This window comes from Dermochelys coriacea, chromosome 22 (genome assembly GCF_009764565.3).
Source record: "Dermochelys coriacea isolate rDerCor1 chromosome 22, rDerCor1.pri.v4, whole genome shotgun sequence".
In the NCBI taxonomy this organism is placed as follows: domain Eukaryota; kingdom Metazoa; phylum Chordata; order Testudines; family Dermochelyidae; genus Dermochelys; species Dermochelys coriacea.
Genome location: NC_050089.1, coordinates 13,547,118 through 13,560,970, shown reverse-complemented (window position 1 = coordinate 13,560,970; position 13,853 = coordinate 13,547,118). Strand labels below are relative to the sequence as shown.

Below are 13,853 nucleotides of genomic sequence, written 5' to 3'. Positions count from 1 at the left end.
GAATTCCCCATCAGTCTGAAACAACCGACAGAAGTCTGTGCTCGTGTCCTAAATAAGGTGCAATTCTTCAGTGAGAGAGGTGCTGAGTTGAGACCACATGGACTGCATCATTACAAAGTAGATCCTGTCCTCTAGGATACTCTATGTTATAACCTGCCACTTACAGCCACCGTGCATTCCCGTGTTGCCGTCCAGCTGTGGGTCTGAATTATTTAATGGCTTCAAAGCAGCAAAAGCTGCCTTTACAAACAGCAGGGAAGCACCTTCACAGTAGAATATTCCATTAATGAAAAAAGAACAGTTGTATGATGCCCATGGGAGAGCTTTCTGCATTTGAACGTTAAACAAAACTCACTCTGCTTTAGATGTGTCCAGAAGACATACTGGCAGCCTCTTTTGGCCTAGGGACTTTAAATGGGAAGGGAAACAGCCATGAATTGCCGTTTGAAGGGCCCCTCAGCAATCAGGGATTATGTTAGTCACTGAGAAAGCACCTTCTGACAGGTAATCTGTGAAACAGAACAGGCACCAGCTGCAGAAGGGACAATAATGGCACATTTCAATCCTTTCTCCTGGGTTAATGAGCCTGGTCTGTAGCCAGCAAGATGGATAGGGAGGGAAGGAAACAAAGGGAACCTACCCAACTCAGTTTACAGGCTACATGCAAATTCCCATGTGCAAACTGACTCCTGCTTAAGCTGGAACCACACTTGCTCTGGAGGACTGCCTGTACAGTGCGTGCATCTGTATGCATACCAGTGAGTGGTGTGCATGTGAGTTGTGTGTTTGTGCCTAGTGTATGTGCGTGTTCATCTTCCATGCACAGGTTTGGAAATGGAGCCCACGTTCTGCAAGGTACATAATTCCAGTAACAGCCACCAGTGCACGGGAGAGATGCGCTACAAGAGGCACAACAACAGTTAAGTTGATATAGTGGCTCCTTTAGTACCACGGTTAGCCCATTGTGTGAAATCAGGTCTAAGATTTTTTAGCTTGGACCTGGTTTTATACTCTGCTGAGAAGTTTCTCCCTCTTCGCGCTCCTGACATCAGCATGCTGGGTTGGCGTCCGTCACCTCGACCTTTGCCTACACATAAGGGCTGCACAGACATTGGGGGATACTGTGTCAAAGCTGTGGGAGGAATATAAACAACCCTTTTAAGGTATAAGGAAGTATAGTAGTGGGAGTGTGTCTAGTGGGTCAGAGCAGAGGATAAGGAATAGGGACTTTTAGTTCCACTCCCAGCTATACAACTGACATGCTGTAAAATGGGAATAATGATACTGTCCCACTTTACTAACTTGCTTTTAGTTTAACTTGCAGTGCATGGGCTAGCCTAGTAAACTCAGCTGCCATGAAGGGGATTTAAGGGGGAATCCCAATCTTGTTTCTCTGTCCCATGGCTAGACCAAAGTGGGAATATTGGTGTTGCTACTATTAAACTGGGAGAGGAAAGGGTTTTTGTTTTTTTCCCATGGCTACCAGGACAGCCCTTGGATGATACCAGACAATTTGTGTGGGAGCAGACGTTGCAAAGAGACTGATTTCTGCTCCCACATGGAGAACACTTGTTTCATGGCCACCATCTTGGCTGACACCAGGAAATGAACAGCGCTGAAAGCAGGAGTCTCTACAGCTTAAGCTAAAGAACCCGACTCTCTAGCTCAGAGCTATAACAGACTGACATCCTTTGTAATGGGCACAGAAGAGATAACACACACTGACTAGTGGATTGTACTAAAACTGCATGTGTTTGATATAGGGTTGGGGTTTTTGGTACCGGTCACCCAGGAGGGCCTGGTACAGGAATGCTATATTGAGAAGGGGGAAGAGTATTTATACTGTTAAGCAGGAGGGATTTCAAAATGCAGCAGAGTATTAAAAGAGATAAATGTTGCCTGCTATGAAGCTGAAGTCTCAGACCCTTCTTTTCCCCCCATTTTCTGTCTGGGCTTACTAAGCCCAGAAGGGACCTGTGTTTGTGGTGAGAATGGTGACAAAGAAAAGTCATGTGATGATGGGCCTTGGAGTGGATGAAGAAGCACTAAATACAAACAAAACAAGCCACACTACCTAGGAAGGAATAAAATGTAACAAGATCATCACTTCCATGTGAGGAAGGAAACAGCAGGAAATCCTTAATTCCAGCACAACCCCCCTATTCTCCTTCCTTCTCATTTTACAGACAGAAAATCCCTTCCTACTGTGGTCTATATGGTGCAGCACACTTTGCCCTCAGAACCAGCCCAGCAGTGGCATTTTTTAGAGGGCAACACAGAGGCAAATGGCAATTAGACAAAGTTCATTTAAACTAACTTTCTGTGCATCCTAAAAAAGGGGGGTATAAAACTATCCACTTCCCGATATAGTCTCAGGAGTTGTATCTCATAACTTCTTGGCAGGTCTCACCCAGTGATTCAAAACTCACCTGGCTCCCTGCGATCAAAACAAGGAACTTAGACACACTTTAAAAATGATAGTTTCCTCATGTCCAAGCTGAGTTTCAATCCCTGGCTATTTAACCTACAAAACGTGATGAAAAACAAACCACACAGACTACAACATGCCACCCACTCTCAGTGATTCTGCATGCCCTTAAAACAGACGTACAGCCTTTCCAACAGCAATTCAAATACAGAGACCTAGAGAGCATAAGAGGAGCAGCCAGTTTTAAAGGGTAACTGTTCCCTCCTGACCTTGCTGCACTTTATATTACGCTTTGATCCCAGAGTAAATGCTTCTGCAGCATTTTGCGCTGAAACTACCAGCAGTTAATTACCTACAAACTCTTCAAAACTACGGCAAATCTGCAGAATGCCAGCTGGGCTGCCCAGTATGCATCTCTTTCTCCCTTTCCAAGACAATTTCTCTCTCCCTGTTTCTTATTTAGTTCTGCGAAACACTGGGAGGGACACAGCTTTATGAGAGATGCTATATAACAGAAAGCTGCACTGCCCTGTAAGGGTCTGTATGAGATCTGGGACATGCATTTACCTCTGAGAAGCCCTCTTGCAGAATATCCAGTAAATTCCCCCTGGCCAAACAGGCAAGCATTCTTCACGAGCCCGCCAAAGGGCCACGTTCTCAGAGCACACAGAGCAGATCCTCCAGCTCAGGGCGCGACCTCCTCCTCCTCCTCCTCCTCCTTCTTTCAAAGACAAAGACTTGGAGCTCATCGGGGACCTTATTCATAGTCTCATATGTGCAGCCCGTTACTGCAAATAGGATACTTGAGCCAAAGTCAAGGCTCATACTGAGCATGCTCATGAGGGAGCCACTGAGGGAGTAGCAGGCGAGATGTCACACGGTTCCTATAGAAACGACTCAGCTCACAGGATGCAGGCCCAGGCACCAGGGGGTGAACATCTGAAACCTATTTCCAGCCAGCTGCCCTGGGCCCTGCGTCTCACATGGCGCCTGCTGGTACAAGAGACTTTCAAACCTACCAAACACAGCTCTCCCTGTGCTGTTTGTGGGTGGGGAGAACGGGCAGGGTAGAGGTTAGCAGACAGCAGATTCCTGGCTTACTTAAGAAAGAAAAGTTAGACAAAAGGCTGGAACCGCTGCTAGCTGTAACTTTCATTGTTGCTGTGAAGCCATGGAGAAAAAGCAGAGCGCTCAGCAAACCCAGCTCCAGTACAGGGACAGGAAGCTCCAACCAGGCCCTTGGATAATTAGTTATATTTATACAGCACCAAAACAGGGCTCTGTGTGCTGTGAAATAAAGTAAAGAGGTAAAAGGGAAGCAACTTCCAAAAAATAATTTTACACAAAGAAACTCTCCAGAGAAAAATTACAGCGTAACTCTAGCCAATCCATCAGACTTCAACCCATCACCATTGTCAAGGGGCACATACCAAAAAGGATGTAGCCTCCTGAATGAGTGCCACCTAGATGGATGTCTAGCTAGGTCCATAAAACAATGGGTTGCTCCAGCAAAGTTTGGCTTTTCTACTTTCACCCAATGCCTGACAGGCATTGCAGGGTTGGTGTGTGATTAATGAGCCACTTATCAAACTACAGCCCACCCCCTTGTCAAATGCCCAGAAGAAAAATGAAGAGTCTTACAGTGTGGCCAGAAGATTAGCAGATCCAGGCTCTTTCTGCAAAGATATGCAGCAATCCCAGAACTGCCCAGTGAAACTCAAGCTGCTCATTAGGATTTCATCATATGGTTTTGGCCATGCATTTCGGAGCAAGACAATATATTTAAAACACACTATTGTTTCCTGCCCAAATATAAAAAAGCAGGCTTCTTAAAATAGATTGGGTCTTTAGGTTTTCAAGCAAGAACTAGATAAAAGGTCCTCCTGGGTTAGAAACGTGACCTCAGCTGAGAAATAATGTTCTCAGCTTTTGCAAAAGAGATTATAATCAAACTCTTGTCTATTAATCTCAAGACCAGGCCCTATTTATGATATACTTTTTAATGCAAAAAGTGCTATATAGTAAATACATATTTGTAGCAGATAACTGAGCATTAACAAGTGAGGATATTGTGGTCATCTCTCTGCATCAATTGAGTTTAAGACAAAAAACGAGACAGAAATGTAGTTAAGCAAAATCAAATGCATGCAAGTGCAAAGCACTCATCTGCATAGAAAGGTGACAGATGTCTCAAGTGGTCTTTGACTTTTTTACATTTGGTTTATGAGTTTTATAGCAGATTAAATATGATCTGTTCATAATCCCTACAGTCCAGAGATATTTTTCAGCTACAGGGAAGGCAGGCAGCCCCCAGCTCCGGATTTTTTTTAAAAAATGACAAAACATAGAGAGATGATCTTCTTGAACAGCTTGGAAATGTGGGGCACCCAACAGTATTTAATCTGTAAAATATATTGTTCAAATAATGACAAACCAAATTCACTGAGAAGAATTTTCCATTTTTCATGGTCCCAAGGACAATTTAGTGTGTGGCTTTCTGTATTAATATTAGGTAATGATGAAGCACCTTTATTAGCGCTTTCACCCCAGAGTCCAGAGACCGGAAAACATTTGGGCAACAAATTGAGATGCTGCCAGCTGCTTTGAGAAGTTAACTCTGCTGTTAAGTTATTGCAGACAGTTTGTAACCTTTCATTTGGCTACAGAAGCCATAAATGAGATCATGGCAGAGACTATTTTTGCTTGTCTGGGATGCAGATTCATTTTCTCCAGAAGTAGGTATGACTATAAAAAAATCTAGAGTATAAACAACAATCCCAGGTCTCAGCGTGGGCTCTATATGGCACCAGCACCTTGAAAAATATAACAACCGGGACCTGAAATAAGGGGTAAGCACTGGCCTGGCCCAAATATATACAGCATACTGTGCATGGTACACCTTCCAGGGCACTGTGGAGTGTGTACCAACACTGACAGGGCACATCATGCCATGCATGGAACACACTGCACCACACAAGACACATCCAGTTCACTCCAATTGGTGACAGATGACACGGTTAACAGATTGGATGTTTCACACAGTTGAGAGCCTCATGGATTGAGCAATTGTTTTCACACACTGACCAACAGCAGAGTCCCTGTACTTCCTTTGGAAAGCCTTGTGGCAGAATCACTGAATGGGAGGGACATGCCTTGCTGTTCATGGGGTGGCTGTGTCTTGCAGGCAAAGCAGAGTCCAATGCAGTCTGGGGAAATGGCATTTTGTTACTAAACCAAATAGCTATTAAGCCTGACAAGCATCTCTCCACCCCCCCACTAGGAATGTGTAAGCCTAATTGGGCATTTTCCTGGCATGATCCAGGGAACCTGAAGCCAGAGGTGTTGCTCATAATACTGAAGAGGTCTCTTTTAGTCCTCTCATTATGTGGCCATCCCTGAACAAGACAGAGGATCCTGTTCAGATGCACTTTGGTAGAACTGTGGAGAGACTGGGCTGGCCCTGAGCTCACTCAGTACACATCCAGATATTACAGACCATTTGGGAGATGAGCTCTCATCTGTCTATCTTGTTGGATCAACCTGTAAAACAGTATATTGGCTTGAAAAGATCATAAAGATTCATAGAATCATAGAATATCAGGGTTGGAAGGGACCCCAGAAGGTCATCTAGTCCAACCCCCTGCTCAAAGCAGGACCAAGTCCCAGTTAAATCATCCTAGCCAGGGCTTTGTCAAGCCTGACCTTAAAAACCTCTAAGGAAGGAGATTCTACCACCTCCCTAGGTAACGCATTCCAGTGTTTCACCACCCTCTTAGTGAAAAAGTTTTTCCTAATATCCAATCTAAACCTCCCCCATTGCAACTTGAGACCATTACTCCTCGTTCTGTCATCTGCTACCATTGAGAACAGTCTAGAGCCATCCTCTTTGAAACCCCCTTTCAGGTAGTTGAAAGCAGCTATCAAATCCCCCCTCATTCTTCTCTTCTGCAGACTAAACAATCCCAGCTCCCTCAGCCTCTCCTCATAAGTCATGTGCTCTAGACCCCTAATCATTTTTGTTGCCCTTCGCTGTACTCTTTCCAATTTATCCACATCCTTCTTGTAGTGTGGGGCCCAAAACTGGACACAGTACTCCAGATGAGGCCTCACCAGTGTCGAATAGAGGGGAACGATCACGTCCCTCGATCTGCTCGCTATGCCCCTACTTATACATCCCAAAATGCCATTGGCCTTCTTGGCAACAAGGGCACACTGCTGACTCATATCCAGCTTCTCGTCCACTGTCACCCCTAGGTCCTTTTCCGCAGAACTGCTGCCGAGCCATTCGGTCCCTAGTCTGTAGCGGTGCATTGGATTCTTCCATCCTAAGTGCAGGACCCTGCACTTATCCTTATTGAACCTCATTAGATTTCTTTTGGCCCAATCTTCCAATTTGTCTAGGTCCTTCTGTATCCTATCCCTCCCCTCCAGCGTATCTACCACTCCTCCCAGTTTAGTATCATCCGCAAATTTGCTGAGAGTGCAATCCACACCATCCTCCAGATCATTTATGAAGATATTGAACAAAACGGGCCCCAGGACCGACCCCTGGGGCACTCCACTTGACACCGGCTGCCAACTAGACATGGAGCCATTGATCACTACCCGTTGAGCCCGACAATCTAGCCAGCTTTCTACCCACCTTATAGTGCATTCATCCAGCCCATACTTCCTTAACTTGCTGACAAGAATGCTGTGGGAGACCGTGTCAAAAGCTTTGCTAAAGTCAAGAAACAATACATCCACTGCTTTCCCTTCATCCACAGAACCAGTAATCTCATCATAAAAGGCGATTAGATTAGTCAGGCATGACCTTCCCTTGGTGAATCCATGCTGACTGTTCCTGATCACTTTCCTCTCCTCTAAGTGCTTCAGGATTGATTCTTTGAGGACCTGCTCCATGATTTTTCCAGGGACTGAGGTGAGGCTGACCGGCCTGTAGTTCCCAGGATCCTCCTTCTTCCCTTTTTTAAAGATGGGCACTACATTAGCCTTTTTCCAGTCATCCGGGACTTCCCCCGTTCGCCACGAGTTTTCAAAGATAATGGCCAAGGGCTCTGCAATCACAGCCGCCAATTCCCTCAGCACTCTCGGATGCAATTCGTCCGGCCCCATGGACTTGTGCACGTCCAGCTTTTCTAAATAGTCCCTAACCACCTCTATCTCTACAGAGGGCTGGCCATCTCTTCCCCATTTTGTGATGCCCAGCACAGCAGTCTGGGAGCTGACCTTGTTAGTGAAAACAGAGGCAAAAAAAGCATTGAGTACATTAGCTTTTTCCACATCCTCTGTCACTAGCTTGCCTCCCTCATTCAGTAAGGGGCCCACACTTTCCTTGGCTTTCTTCTTGTTGCCAACATACCTGAAGAAACCCTTCTTGTTACTCTTGACATCTCTTGCTAGCTGCAGCTCCAGGTGCGATTTGGCCCTCCTGATATCTTTCCTACATGCAATATTTTTATACTCTTCCCTGGTCATATGTCCAACCTTCCACTTCTTGTAAGCTTCTTTTTTATGTTTAAGATCCGCTAGGATTTCACCATTAAGCCAAGCTGGTCGCCTGCCATATTTACTATTCTTTCTTCTATTCTTTCGACTCATCGGGATGGTTTGTCCCTGTAACCTCAACAGGGATTCCTTGAAATACAGCCAGATTATAGACCTTTTGCCTGGTACCAGATGTGCAGGGAGGAGGGAGTGTCTAGAAGAGGAATAAAACAGCTCCCTCCAGTCTAGAAAACTGATATACCAAAGTGCAGGATGTTCTTGTTATGATTGTCGGGAATCAGAGATGGAGCCATCTGTGGCTTCCATTCTGTAAACTGGTTTCGCTGTCAAACACTTGCTTCTTCACTGGGACTCTGACCCCGAAACTACCCAGGTGTGACAATCTGAATGCCAGAAAGAAAAAATCAACCAAATTATGATGGCTGAACTTGAGAGGCAATGGAAGCCTCTTGGCCCTTTATCTGTTTACAATCATAATTTAAACAGGGAAGATATAAGTGCATATTAAAAATACTGTATCTGTGACGGTATCTCCCTGATCCCATACTTTGGGGGTCACTGTCCTTTCAGATTGTAAACCTCTTGGGGGTAAGAACTGCATCTTCATATAGGTTTGTACTGCACCTAGCACAATGGTCTAGATGCAGTACAAACCTATAAAAACAATCTTTTTTTAACCCACCTAGCCCCCTTTTTTGTCCTATGACTGCAAGAGTGTTAACAGACCACTTCACCTTGAATGGTCCCGTAGAATATGTACCAACTACTTATGCTAAACAGCTGTGAAACTCTGAGTACCTTTCCCAGACCTGAAGAAGAGATCTGTGTAGCATGAAAGCTTGTCTCTTTCACTAACAGAAGTTGGTCCAATAAAAGATATTACCTCACCCACCTTGTCTCTCCAATGACCTTCAGAGCAGACATGTAGGATGTTAGAGATTTGTTTGGTAAAGTGACCTCTGCTGGCCAGTTCCAATATAACCCTTGTGCTTCCATACCCATTGTCACAAGCATGAAAAGTACAATTGTTAAATCCCATGGTCTTGCGTCTGTATTTCCTCTATTTGAGATGTGATTATGATAATTTAACAATTAAAATGTAATAATAATTACAAACACTTTGCCCTTCCATTGCCCTGTCTGTCCAAAGATTTCAAAGAGAGACAAGGTAGGTGAGGTAATATCCTTTATTGGACGAACCTCTGATGATGAAAGCAACAAGTTTCAAACTGGACAGAGCTCTTCTTCAGCTCCATGTAACTCAAAAGCTTGTCTCTTTCACCAACAGAAGTTGGTCCAATAAAAGATATTACCTCACCCACCGGGTCTCTCTGATATCCTGGGAACATACGGCTACAACTATACTGCAAACAAAGATTTCAAAGCACTGAACAAACATTAATTAATTATTCCTCATGTCTACCCTTGGGAGGTAGAGAAGTATCACTGGAAGGACCAAGGAGCACCAGTGAGACAATACTTGGCGCCACCTCAGATCCCTGGCCCTCCCTGCCCAATATGCCATCTCTAGCAACGGCCATACCTGATGTTTCAAAAGAAGGAAATTAAAAAAACACAAGCTACACTGAAGAAAAGACCCCTGCAGGTGTCTAGGTGAAGCCCTGAAACATGAGCTTTTAGGAACATAAGACATAAACTGGGAATGAGCCCTAGGGCTACTGAGCCTCACCCCCTACATCATAAGCAACCCCATCATACAATCATACTCTTAAATTTATCCAGCTCTCTCTTAAAACTAATTTAGTTGCTTGCCCAGATAACTCCTATTGGGCGGCCATTCAGAACTTCACCCCTCTGAGGGTTAGAAACCTTCCAATTTCCTGAATTTGTTCAGGGCCAATTTATAGCCATTTGTTTGTTTGCCAACGTTGTCCTTTAACATAAATAGCTCCTCACCCTCCCCTGGTATTTACCCCCATAATGCATTTATAGAGAGTAATTAAATCCCATCTCAGCCTTATTTTGCTAAGCTAAACAAGCCAAGTTCTTTCAGTTTCCTGTCATAAGAGAGGCCATCCATTCCCTTGACCATAGTAGTAGCCCTTCTCTTCACCTGCTCCAGTTTAAATTCATCTTTCTGTACTATGGGTGACCAGAATTGTATACAATGAGTCAGCGGCAGAAAGAGAACCCAAACCTTCTGACTTCTAGTGCCCTTGCTCTCACTGCTAGATCACACTCCCTCCATATTTAATAAAATTAAACAAAACAAAGTCAGAGGTATTCTTGGAACTGTCATAAAAGGAGAAATGAAGGCAAGTGAATCTGATGCTGAAAGTATCTGAGGCCATCATAGCCCCTACCATAGTACATACAGCCCTGTAGTGCCCCATCATTACATTCATTAGCCACCCTTGCATCCAACAGAGAGATTTTCTCCTGGGCAAAATAAAGAGTATTGGAAATTTACCGAAGGCTCGGCATACTGAGATGCACTGCTAGGCACCACATCCATAGGAGTTCCCATGTCAGCCTTCACGAAGCTAGATCAGAACACGTTGGAATGGACCAGAAGATTCTCCCCTTGGAAACCTGAGGTGAAGAAGGAAATACATTAAACACATGGAAAACAAACTCTTTAGGAAAAAAAATTCTACCTCTAATGCTTCAGGGGAAAGCAACCCTCTCCTCCCATCCCCTGCAGCAAACACCTGTGAGGGGCTAGGGACTCAGGTAATGGAAAACTAACAAACTGTCTGCCTCACAGGCAAAACCAAAGCATTTATGAATATGTATCCTGCAAGTGGTGGGTCCTTCCAGAATTGTCTAGATTAGAGTAATCAAAGCACCCATGTACTGTAACTGCTATAAGGCCTTTAATTATACTCTGAAGCCTCAGTACTTCCAAATATACAGGTTTCAACACTTCAGCTTCAGTATTTAGTACTTCTAGCGTCTGTGATTTACAGAAATAAACAGTGAGTTAACAGCAAGTTTTTGTGGGACCTGAGTGAAGGAAATTGCCCTCATAGGTGGGGGTGCTGCTTGAGCTTGGAACATATTGGGCTTGTATTCTGTCCACCATTTGTAAAGTATATATAGTGAATTGAATGCTTCTGAAACATGCGTAACATAGAGACTACTGGTCACACTGGCTCATACTCTATAGATTTCACAAAGGATCAATTAGCCTTCATGTGCATGCAGGAAATGCCATCCAACTTCAGTAGGAGCTATATATGCCAAGCAGTAGGAAGTCTGCTGTGGGAGCCAAAGCAGTACCACTTCCTATACTCTATTCTCCACGGCATTGTCTGATCTAGTTATAAATGATCCAAGCAATGGGTCACTTCTATTAGGAAACTATTCCACTGCCTGTTAAGGAATGTTTCCTGATATTCAGCTTACATTTTCATTTGTTTAGGCAGGTATGTCTACACTACAGGGACTACACCAGCATAATTATGGCGCTGTAGCTACGCCAAGATAACTCTGTAACATAGATGTGACCCACACCATTGGAAGGGTTTTTTCCATCACTGTAGGAACACCGTCTCCCCAAGTGATAGTAGCTAGGCCACATTCTTCTGTCGACTTAGCTGCATCTACAGGGGGGTTAGGCTGGCATAGCTACAGCGCTCAGGGGTATGGATTTTTCACACCCCATGAATGATGCAGCTGTATCAACCTAAATTTTAAGTGCAGACCAGCCCATAGTTTCCTTCCTTTAATTCTAATGATACCCTCTTTACTTCTTAAAACACAGTTCAAAATACACATTGTCCAGGGCTTTTGGGTCAAGGAAACCTACCAATCCCACCCACCACCAGCACCCATCACCACAGAGCATCTATGTGCTGACATACCTATGGTACTTTTTTAAAACCTCCTGCTTTCCTTCCCTTTGGTTTCTCCCAGGCCTCCAGGGGAATAACATTCCAAACGCACTTGCCACTGCGGCACCTGATTCATGACAGAGAATTCGATAGCAATAACACCACGATGAATATGAGTTGCCTCCTTTGAGGCAGACAGAGCGGAGACTGAAAGGTCCAAGGACAGAAAAGGAGGTTGGTGAGAGGTTGGAGGGGGTTGTAGGTATGAGGAGAGGCTGCAAAGGTTCAGGCTTAGCCTGCACAGCAGAAAGGACGAGTGGTGGGGAACACCCCATCCATAATTAGACCACAATGAAGGTACAGGTGGTATCACTGGGGAAGTATTATTCAGAGGTATGGAGGAGAATGTCCCTGAGGGTTGCAGATATTGTTGTCCCTGGGGTGTCATCTCCCCAGCGATCTGGGGCACAGGGAAATGTCCTTGGGTGCATGGTGAGGGGATGGGGATGACACTGGGTGTGTGGTGGGGGATGAGTATCACTGGGTGCGAAAGATAGAGGGGTGTCACTGAGTGTGTCATGTGGATGTGTGGTGGAGGATGGGATGGTGTCACTGGCAGTATACATGTTGGAAGGTGTTCCTGGATATGTGGTCAGCTGTCACTGGGTGTGCGTGTGGAGTGTGTGGTAAGGGGTGACACTGGGTGAGTGATGGGAGGCTAGGCGTATCCCACTGTAGGAGGTGGTATGGGGATGTCACTGGGTGTGCGAGGGGGCGTGTGTGTTTGTGTATGTGGTAGGGTGGTGTAACAATTTGTAGTGGGAGGAGAGGGGTGTTCCTGGTGGTGTGATAGGGGTGTCACTGTCTATTGGGGGAATGGGAGTGTAACTGTGTAGGGTCACTGGGTGTATGGTGGGGAGTTGGGGTGTCACTGGGTGTATCAGGAGGCATGGGGATGGGAGATCACTGGGTGTATGGCAGGAAATGGAAGTGTCACTGCGTGTGTATGGGGAAGATGGAGATGGGAGGACACTAGGTGTACAGTGGGTAGTTGGGGTGTCACTGGGTGTGTATTGGATGGTGCAAAAGGAAGTCACAGGAAGTCGCTGGGGGGCCGCAGGGGGGTCAGGGGTCGCGGGGGGGATTGGGGTGCGGGGTCACTGGGGGTACAGTGGGTGGGGGGTGGGCTCACAGGAAGTCGCTGGGGGGTCAGGGGTCGCGGGGGGGACTGGGGTGCGGGGTCACTGGGGGTACAGTGGGTGGGGGATGGGCTCACAGGAAGTCGCTGGGGGGTCGCAGGGGGGACTGGGGTGCGGGTCACTGGGGGTACAGTGGGTGGGGGATGGGCTCACAGGAAGTCGCTGGGGGGTCACAGGGGGGTCAGGGGTCGCGGGGGGGACTGGGATGCGGGGTCACTGGGGGTACAGTGGGTGGGGGATGGGCTCACAGGAAGTCGCTGGGGGTCGCAGGGGGGTCAGGGGTCGCGGGGGGACTGGGGTGTGGGGTCACTGGGGGTACAGTGGGTGGGGGATGGGCTCACAGGAAGTCGCTGGGGGGTCGCTGGGGTGCGGGGGGGGACTGGGGTGTGGGGTCACTGGGGGTACAGTGGGTGGGGGATGGGGTGGGCTCACAGGAAGTCGCTGGGGGGTCGCAGGGGGGTCAGGGGTCGTGGGGGGGACTGGGGTGCGGGGTCCCTGGGGGTACAGTGGGTGGGGGATGGGGTGGGCTCACAGGAAGTCGCTGGGGGTCGCTGGGGTGCGGGGGGGGACTGGGGTGCGGGGTCACTGGGGGTACAGTGGGTGGGGGATGGGGTGGGCTCACAGGAAGTCGCTGGGGGGTCGCAGGGGGGTCAGGGGTCGTGAGGGGGGACTGGGGTGCGGGGTCACTGGGGATACAGTGGGTGGGGGATGGGCTCACAGGAAGTCGCTGGGGGGTCGCAGGGGGGGTCAGGGGTTGCGGGGGGGGACTGGGGTGCGGGGTCACTGGGGGTACAGTGGGTGGGGGATGGGCTCACAGGAAGTCGCTGGGGGGTCGCTGGGGGGAACTGGGGTGCGGGGTCACTGGGGGTACAGTGGGTGGGGGATGGGCTCACAGGAAGTCGCTGGGGGGTCGCTGGAGTG

General features: G+C 47.1%; 1 protein-coding gene across 4 annotated transcripts in view; it reads right to left on the bottom strand.

Moving 5' to 3' along the window:
* The window catches only part of DIXDC1 (DIX domain containing 1), a 70,735-nt gene that overhangs the window by 55,592 nt on the left and 1,290 nt on the right, over nt 1-13,853 (bottom strand). The window contains exons 2-3 of one of the 4 annotated variants that reach the window (XM_043500972.1): nt 11,764-11,940; nt 10,368-10,489 (exon numbers count right to left, since the gene is read on the bottom strand). In XM_043500972.1, the coding sequence (XP_043356907.1) occupies nt 10,368-10,424 (57 nt within the window). In that variant the 5' untranslated portion in view covers nt 10,425-10,489; nt 11,764-11,940. Of the gene's footprint in view, nt 1-2,995; nt 3,257-10,367; nt 10,490-11,763; nt 11,941-13,853 lie in introns of those variants that run through there. The other 3 variants (XM_038380963.2, XM_038380962.2, XM_038380965.2) reach the window with 3 other exon arrangements.